Here is a 10,283-nt window from a genome sequence, read left to right as displayed (position 1 = left end):
GTTAACAACGCCAGCATGAGATGTGTTATAACCAGATCCATACCTGCTGATAGAGTTGTACCATTACCATCATTCCCTTGGTCAAGCATATGCAGGATTTGATGATATGCTCAGGAGTAAAGGTGGGTACGTTTGCATGTGTTCCATATGAGGTCAGTATCTGTGATGAATTTTCTCCAAGATGACCTGCAGAGCTAACACCAGGATTTTGTTGTCCCTTAGATGCATTGATGGAACTTCCAGCATAACTACCAGGATCAAAGGAAAAATTCTTGTTCCATTGAGATCCATATTCACCATCAGTATAGTTTGCAGCACCTCCTCCTTCAGAATTGTTACTGAACTTCTTCTTGAAGTTGTGCTTGAAATTAGCTGGGTAGCCATGTAGTCTGTAACAGTTGCCACTAGTATGGCCAGTGTGGTGACAATAGTCACAGTATAAGTGTTGATTACTCTTTTTAGACTTGAAATTGGAGTCAGATCCAGTAGTCATAGCTGAACCAGAGCTAAAACCACCACCTGAATTGGAACTAGTACCTCCACTGTAACTAGTACCAGGCTTATAGGAAGCATTGCCGGAGCTAGATCCAGGCTCACATCAGCAGGCTGAATTACCTTGCCCAATGACCTTTGTCCCTCCTCTGAAATCAACATGAAGTAGGCTTGATTAATGGAAGGTGTTGGAGTCATCATGAGGATCTGACTACGACTCTGAGCATAGGAGTTATTTAGACCAGTCAAAAACTGAAGAAGTCTCTGATATTCAAAGTGATGTACATATGTCCTAGACTCTGGACAATTGCACCCTGGACATGGCATAATTGCATCAAATTTATCCCAACGCTCACGTAATCTAGAATAATAGCTAGATACAGTGGAAGTGCCCTGAGACATTATATGAATTTCCTTATGGAGAAAATGAATTTTGGATCCATCAACCTTATCAAAGCGTTCCTTCAGATCTATCCATACTTTGGACGCATTCAAAGCATAGATTACACTGCTTAGGACGTCTTTTCTGATAGAATTGATGATTCAGGAGAGAACTATGGCATTACACTTTTTCCATAGATCATGAAGAGAATGAGGAAAAAAATTCTCTAGGATGCTTATCAACGAATCCCAATTTACTTTTCCCTAGCAAGCCCAGACGCATCGATCTACTCCAGATCGCATAGTTCTCTTGGTCAGTGAGCTGAATCGACACCAGAAAACTACCAGGGTATCACTTGGTTGAAGAAATAAAGGATGATTGTGATCATTCTCAAGTCCACGAGCCACTGGTGGTGTATCAACATGCTAATCTTCACCTTCCATTGAAGATATCTTCGAGGAAGCGCAAATTACATAAATTACACTAATAGAGTGCAGTCGAATCAAATAGGAAAAATCAGATCTCTGCTAAATCGAATACAAAGCTTTGATACCATGATAAATTGTAGAGAAAACACTGATGAAGAATTAATCTAGACAAGAGATGCTTTGAATGATAATAAAAATCTTCTTTAATTTTCTCTCATGTATCTTCATGCACCTCTTGTCTAGATTCATTCTTCATCACTGTTTTCTCTACAATTTATCAGGCTTAGGCAAACCTCCTCCATTTGAGCTAGCTTTTGGGGTGTGAGTTAGGCCTAAGACCTAATTTAACATGGCATCAGAGCATGGCCCGTCTCACCCGATGTTGGGGCCCCCAAAAATCAAAATTGTCCACGCACCAGATGCTAAGCATTGGGCGTGAGGTGGGGTGTTAAAGAATGACAAAAGTCCCACATTAATTGTTAATGAGATGGGTGGACTCCTTATAAAGCTTGGACAATCCTCCTCCCTTTGAGCTAGCTTTTGGGGTGTGAGTTAGGCCTAAGACCTAATTTAACACACGATTATTGCATAGTTAAATTTTACAAAGAAGAGAATATGCAACACACCCTACAACAAGGTCCTTGGTTCATTAACGACTACTATTTATCGGTTAAAAGATGGCACCCAAATTTCGTGGCCTCAGAAGCTAGAGAAAATATTTCAACCATTTGGATAAGACTATCGGAATTACCGATAAAATTTTATGACCACCCAATCCTAGCACGCGTCGGGAAAAGGCTAGGGAAATTGGTTAAGACAGATGTATGCACCTCATTTACATTAAGAGGTCGGTATGCACGCATATGTGTTGAAGTTTCCATGGGTGTTCCGGTTAAAAAATCTGTTCACATAGGACAACACAAGCAACCTATCATCTATGAGGGATCCGACATCTTCTGCAATAGTTGTGGAGTCCTGGGACATAACGCCATAAACTATGTGGTGCCACAGACAAATCAACAAAATATGCAAGCTATGGAAATAAGGCAAGGCGACAATGCAAGAGGTTCCGATGTGCAGACGTCAACTCCTTATATGGCAGATCCAGAAGAGAAATGGCAAACGGTAACCTTCAATAGGCAGAAGAAGCAGAACAAAAGAACGCCAAAAAAAATCAATAACGAACCAGGTATTAGCGTTAAATTGTTTGAAGCCAGTACAGGTAAGTATCTTGAATCTAAGATTTTTAAATACAAAAAAAAACACCTCTCTTAATGATAATATAGATCGATTACCCCAATCTGGTACTAACAATAATTATACTAACGTTCTTGGAGCTCGACTCCAGGAACATACCAACAATCCCCCCAAACACTATACTGCTCACGTCATTAACCATGATGTCATTAATAAAGATAAAATAATTGAAAAAGAAACCAAAAAAAATTCATAACAAATAATTCCCCATACGTAACCCCCAAGAAAATGTATAAGGCGGCAAGTACAGTAGCCTACCAGCTATTTTAACCTCTAATGTGACCCCTATAGACACTGACAATCTAGAGCCTAATTCACAAAAGAGTAACTTAACCAACCCCTACTCCACCAATGAGAAAGTAGAAGCCAAAATTGCTCCACTAGATATGGTACACGTGGATTCTAAATTATCCACACAATCATCCAAATTGATGCCATTAAAGGAAAAAATAAACGATATAGATATTCAACCGACTCTACAAAAAGAAGCATTACTTGAAAACTTGGATGCTCCTTCTCTAATAGACAAGGCTGCCACAGATAATAAAAAACAAATAACTAATAATTCTATTAATGCATTAGAAAGTCATCCTACCAGTAAAGTATGTATCCCTATTGATTCTATAACAATAGAACTCCCTCCTTTAACACATAATGTCACTACCCACTATATAACATCAGAGGAGGCATCTAGTGACTAGAACTCCATCTCGCTACACCATGAAAGCATCATTAAACCTATCACCAACAAACTTCATGAGAAACCAAAACACCTTTTTGGAATCCCTCTCGAAAACATCGATGGTACCACAATAGATTCTCTCTCTCTTTTCTCTAGAAAGCTTAGATCCAAACATAGAAGTGAATCTAAAATTAGAGGAGATAGAGGAGGCTCTAGAATGTATGAGGGAAACATGAGCAAAAATCATGATTCTAAAGGAATAAAAAGTATTGCTATCCACAGAGAAATTCGTAAAAAAATGCATACTTATTTATCCGCTGACTCTATAAAAAAGCTTGATAGATATAAGAACTTTGTGCAACTTGAACATAGGGAACTTCCTTGTAGCGATGAACCCAAATCTGAGGATCGGGAACCCATAGCTTCATAATCCAACTTTGAGGATAAATCCACCCAATCTGAACAGCTCAATGAATCTCATAATATGGAATTGTAGGGGATGTAATGGCTCTGAATTTAGGAGGAACTTTAGGTCCTTAATAAGCTGTCATAATCCACCATTGGTAGCCCTAATTGAAACAATAATGCAAGACCACCAAAGTCTAGTTGACGACTTCCAGTTCACAAGAATGATCCAAGTTCCCGCAGTGGGAAACTCCGGTGGATTGGTTATTCTATGGGACAATTCCCTAATAGAAGTGGATGAAATCACAACAACGGGACAAGAAATTCATGCCATGGTCAAGGTATGTGCTACTAATGAGTATTGGCTTTTTAGTTGTATCTACGCTAGCACATACCTTAATTTGTATAAAATCTTATAGGAAAATCTAAAAAAAATAAAAGATAACTATGATGGTAAATGGTTAATAGGAGGAGATTTTAACGAACTTATGAAAAGTTCAAAAAAAGCTGGAGGTAAGCCTATAAACAATCCTTGTACAAATGAGTTATGGGATATGGTTAACTACTGCGAACTTATAGACATGGGATATAAAAGAGGGAAATATACTTGGCTAAATAAGCGTTTTAACAATAATTCAAGTTTAATCCTTGAAAGGCTTGACCGTTTTTTCGCAAATGAAGAGTGGCTACATAAGTTCCCTGATGCACAAGTACATCATCTACCATGTACACACTCTGACCACTGCCCCTACTCCTATCCGTACTACAAAATAGCCCTAGAAAACGTAATAAACTATTTCGGTTTAAATCTATATGGACGACACACCCAGATCTAAGGAACATCGTACTAGGAAGTTGGGAGGGAAAAAAGGACATCTTAGATGCTATTCCAGACTTCTCAAAAAAAGTGACCACTTGGAATAAAAACACCTTTGGGAACATATTTCACAAGAAAAAGACTTTACTACGGAGATTAGAAGGAATACAAAAATCTACTAACTACACCTCTAGTACCTTTCTTCAAAACCTAGAACTAGAACTTAGTCAGGAGTATAATCAAATTCTTCGTTTAAATGAAGACTTCTGGAAACTGAAATCAAGAGTTACATGGCTAAATGAGGGTGACTCCAACACTAGGTTTTTTCATACAACTACCCTTAACAAAAGAAGGAAAAATCGAATAATGGCATTACAGGATGCACATGGGGAATGGATTTATGACTTAGAGGGTATCAAAAACTTAACGTACAACTACTTTAATAATCTAATTTGTACTTCTCAGGATTCTTCAGTTCATAATAAAATAACTCCAATAACCAACCAACACTCATTAGATCTATTAGAATTAGGGAATATCCCGTCTATCAACGAGATCCAAACAACTGTATTTTCCTTTCAACCTTATAAAGCTCCAGGACCTGACGGATTACACCCTCTTTTCTATCAAAACTATTGGAACATAGTAGGGGAATCAATTGTACCTCTTTGTGCAAAAGCCTTCTAGGAGGAATGCATACCAAAAGATATAAACAAAACTCATGTATGCCTAATTCCAAAAATAAAAGGTGCAAACACTCTTAAAGACTATAGACCTATAAGCATGTGCAACATCACCTATAAAATAATAACAAAGATTATCTCCAATCGATGAAAACCCATCATGAATACCTTGATTAGTCCATGTCAATCAAGCTTCCTAAAAAATAGGCAAGCCACTGATAACGCAATCATAGTTCAAGAAACCATGACTCACTTTCAAAAGATGAAAGACAAAAATGTAGTATGATTCTAAAAATTGATCTCGAAAAAGCCTTTGATAAGATTGAGTGGTCCTTCATTAGGAATACACTTATATATTTTTGCTTTCCCCATAATATCATCAATCTAATCATGTCATGTGTCTCCACAAGTAGTATATCCATACTTGTAAATGGGGATCATACTGAATTTTTTCAACCATCTCGAGGAATACGACATGGGAACCCAATGTCTCTATACATATTTATATTGTGTATGGAAATGTTGTCATGAAAAATAGAAATGAAAGTTCAACTAAAAAAGTGGAATCCCATTGAAATCTCAAATAAGGGTCCAAAACTATCTCATCTATTCTTCGCAGATGACCTCATATTAATGGGTAGGGTTGATGCGAAAAACTGTGACATAATCCAAATAGTTCTTGATAACTTTTGTAATGAATCTGGTCATAACATTAATTATGGAAAACCTAAATTAATATGCTCCAAAAATTGCAACACTGACCTTAGGAAATATATATCAAACAACCTCGGCATAAAAATTGGCAAATCCTTTGGGAAATACTTGGGGTTCCCCATTTTTAATAAAAGACCCAAGACAAGTGATTACCAATTTATTATAGACAACTTACAACAGAAACTAGCGGGTTGGAAGACAAAATTCCTAAACATAGCAGGACGAACAACCCTAGCAAAGTCTAGCCTTAATAACATACCAACCCATGTAATGCAATACATACGCCTCCCAACTGAAATCACCAAAAGAATAGATCAAATTCAAAGGAATTTTATTTGGGGAACTACGAGTGCAAAGAGGAAACTTCATATGATTAACTGGAAGATAGCAACAAAGAGTAAGCAAGATGGAGGTATAGGAGCACAACAAACTGAGACAAAAAACAAAGCTCTTCTAGCTAAGCTAGCATAGAGAGCCATCAATAACCCAAACTCCACACGGGCTTCACTCCTAATAAAAAAATACACTAGTGATGAAAAATTTCCAGTAGAGATTCATGTGAAACTATCGCATGGTAACCTGGAAGAACCTTGCTTTGGGTTGGACTATATGTAAACAAGGTCTACAATGGTCAATTGGGGATAGATCCAGCATATCTCTATGGTTCGATAACTGGCTACTTAACAACACGAAGCTAAGAGATCTACTAATAGAACCACTAACATTAGAAGATAATCATTTGAAAGTTAAAAACATCCTTACGAGCATGGGTACTCGGGAATATAACAACTTGTCTTATGATCTCCCATCGACTATAAAAAATATGATAGAGAGTGTCTATGTACCAACAACTTCTGAAATTAAGGATAAACCATCCTGGAGCCTTAACCCTAAGTGAACTCTAACTACTAAAAATGTTTATCACCATATTAAAGATAAAGGGGAGAAGCACCACAAGATAGACAAGGACCATACCTGGATATGGAAACTACATTGCCCTAACAAAATTAAATACTTTCTAGGGCTTTGCAATCACGGAGGATTACTGACATGTTACTATTTAAACTCTCTGGGAATAGATTTTAGTAAGTCTTGTCACATATGTAATATCCCAGAAACCATCCAACATGTCTTCATTGAATGTACAAATGCAAGGAAGTTGTGGTCTGAGCTAGGACTTATAAAAAACATCAACATATTCACATCCAACCAAGACATGAACTGGCTAGATTTCCTTAGGAACATTAGCATAGTGATAAAAAACCGCAACTAGAAAGAACTTTATCCATTCTACTTGTGGAGTATATGGCTTAACAGAAATGAAAATTACCACAATAATAAAAAAGGGAAAATAAATGCTAATATTTCATACATGCATGCCATCGAATTTTTCTCACTCACAAACCAAAGGACCAATATAGAAAAATCTATAGTAGGGTATGTAAAATGGAAACCTCCAAACATTGGATTTAAGCTTAACACTGATGGTTCTACCTCAACTAAATTCGGCACTAGTGGAATAAGAGGAGTAATAAGAGACAAATATGGTAATTCGGTGGTAGGCTTCATGGGAAACATATATGAAGCAACAAATATTGTTTCTGAACTATTAGCGTTGCAAAAAGGCTTAACTATTGCACTAACCTACAACTTAACACCACTTGAAATTAATGTAGACTATCAAGATATTCGCCACTATCTAGCAAATGATCATCCATCCTACTCTAATATTTTGACTGATTGCAGGGAACTTCTACTTAAACTTGGAAACCCTCTGGTGCAGCATAAATACAGGGAAGAAAATCAAGTGGCAGATACCTTGGCTAAAGAGGAGTCTAGATTGAAGGAAGCTAACTCCCTCGTACTTTGGACAACTCCTCCATTGATTGTTTCTAGTAGAATAGAAGCAGATAAAGTATGAACTCTTTATGTTAGGCTAAAAAAATCGTCTTCTACTATAAAAGGTATTAATGTGTATAATGTAAACCCAATCCCTTTCCCAAACGTTACTAGCCATACTGGGCCATTTACTTGTACTAATGCATATTAAATTATAATATTTTATCTTGTTTACCAAAAAAAAAAAATAACATAATTCAATTCTCCAAAACCTACAAAGAGAAGAAAACAGTACAATGAATCAGATTCCTTAGAAACTACAAAAAGAAGCAATAAAAAAAAATCTCAAGAAACTACAAAGAGCAAAAAAAATCATTTTTTCTAAAAAATTTCATGATTTGTATCATCAAGAATCTAAAAATAACAATATTAATTATATAATTGCAATAGAAAAAATAACAGCTACATATATAATTACAATAGAAAAAAGTGATAATTATACTATGCACGTCAAATCATTTTACCTCGTAAAATCAAATTATACAAGAATGCCTAATATTCTTTATTATACATCTCTCTCATGCAAATCAGATCGAAGAAGATAAAAAATTGACTAACCAAAGAGATAAATGATAAAGAATAAGAAAAATAGTAATAAAATAATCATTATATATGTCTTGTTTTATTTTTTTTTTGTAAGTGTGATTTTAAGGAGTTATAAATTTGTATATTAAATAATTTAAAGGTTACGAATATGAAAAATCGGGAGTTATAGACATTACTAAATGAATTAAGAGTTGAATTTATGTAATTGAAGACGTATGGATTAAGGAGATGATTTTATAAAATAAAATAATAAGAAAAAATTGGAGAAAATGTAAAAAAAATAATAATACAAAACACAAAATAGAAAAAAGATAAATAGGATCCTTGACCATTGATGGAAAAGCTCTACCGAACATACAACTAGTGATTCATGTGTAAACTAACAACTCTCGAAGTCATTCGAGTGGCGTTGTTATCATTTTAAGTACCAGATCTTGATTGAAGCTTTCAGACCTCCATAAGGTTGTTAAGAACCACTAACCAAAAGGAAGTTACTGCTACCTGAGCTATCTAGAGCACGTGAGTGTATCGTGAACAAGAAATTTGATAGTACGACCACCATCAAAATTCAGCATCTCAAGACATTCATGCAAATCTGCATCATTTACCAACATCACTCATTCCTCCTCGTCATCAAGATACATGAGTTGGAATATCCCAGTCTGGAGTTTAAACCTCTTAGAACAATTCTCATAAAGTTGGAAGCACCCTGTTGAAAGGTCAAACGTAAATTTGACGATATCTTCTCTGTAAGTGGATTTTTATTGATCCACTATCACCATAGTTCACCTCAATTTTAGAATGCTACTCTGCACCATGATTGCTAAAGCTTGATGAACTATCATTCATCATCGACCCAGACCCATTGGATGAATCTATCATGGCTGAAGAACTGCTTGGTTATGTTCAATCACCCCACCATCATCATCCATTTCATTATTTTCTTTCATCTTACTGTCAACATCACCCCTAATAATCATGGGATACGAGCACCGAAAAGTGAAATGACAATCAAAATTGTCCAAGGTGTCATGGTTCAATCCCCACCTCATGCATCCTTCTTTTGTAAGGAAAGATCCCAATGATGCATTTTCGGAATCAGTCAATGGCATCGCTTTCAAATTTTCATGTCTAGATGACCCTGCATCTAACGCTGCCAACTTGGATTTATAACAAAATTAAATCAAATAAGACAAATAATTGACCAACCAAAGAGACACATGACGAAGAATAAGAAAAATGAAAATAAAACAGTCATTATATATGTCTCAAAAGAGGTTTTTTTGTCTTTTTTAGTTTAACGACCCTTGGGGGAGGGGGGGTCAGGGGCTGAGCAACACCCCCATGCCTTGACCCCCCCCCCCCCCCCCCCATGCCTTAACATTAATAACAAAATACGCAAAATACAAAAAGGGGGACATAAAACCTTACTTCCGACTAGGGGTGTTCACGGTTTGGATAAAAATCGATCCAAACCGAAAAACCAAACCAAACCGATAAAATAAAACCAATTTTATTTGGGTTTGGTTTGGTTTGGTTTTAGATTTTTGAAAACCGATAGTATTTGGTTTGGTTATGGTTTTATTCGAAAAAAACAGAAGAAATAACCGAACCGAACCGATGAATTATATACATATATTTTATTAATATACATACTTAATATATTATTTTTATAAACAATTTTAAAAATCTTATACATATTTTCATAAAAAATTCTTTATAATTTACTTATTGAAAGCAAAAATGCCCAAGATGAAACATTTATCTTATTGATTTCATGTATATGAGTGTCTCTGTCAATTCTTTGTGGGACTGAAAATGTTATTGTCAATTCCTTCTGGGCCAATATAGTGAATTTTAAAGCTTTATTGATAGTAAATTTAGTGATTGAAAGTTTAGTAATTTAAGTCATTCTAACTATTTTTCGTTTTGAATGGATTGTTGTCACTTTTTTCACATTTTAAATGAATTGTTTCTT

The 10,283-nt window shown here is 35.7% G+C and overlaps 1 protein-coding gene across 1 annotated transcript; it reads left to right on the top strand.

Moving 5' to 3' along the window:
• Window positions 1-2,118: 2,118 nt before the first annotated feature.
• Window positions 2,119-7,887, top strand: LOC125875863 (uncharacterized). The gene is made up of 2 exons (XM_049556906.1): window positions 2,119-2,491; window positions 7,607-7,887. Exons 1-2 carry the CDS (start codon window positions 2,182-2,184, stop codon window positions 7,702-7,704), a joined length of 408 nt encoding a protein of 135 aa, XP_049412863.1. The 5' UTR covers window positions 2,119-2,181; the 3' UTR covers window positions 7,705-7,887.
• The last annotated feature ends 2,396 nt before the right edge of the window (window positions 7,888-10,283 follow it).

Source organism: Solanum stenotomum, chromosome 9 (genome assembly GCF_019186545.1).
Source record: "Solanum stenotomum isolate F172 chromosome 9, ASM1918654v1, whole genome shotgun sequence".
Taxonomy (NCBI): domain Eukaryota; kingdom Viridiplantae; phylum Streptophyta; class Magnoliopsida; order Solanales; family Solanaceae; genus Solanum; species Solanum stenotomum.
Note: the sequence above shows the minus strand (reverse complement) of the source record. Positions and strands in the feature narration are given on the sequence as shown.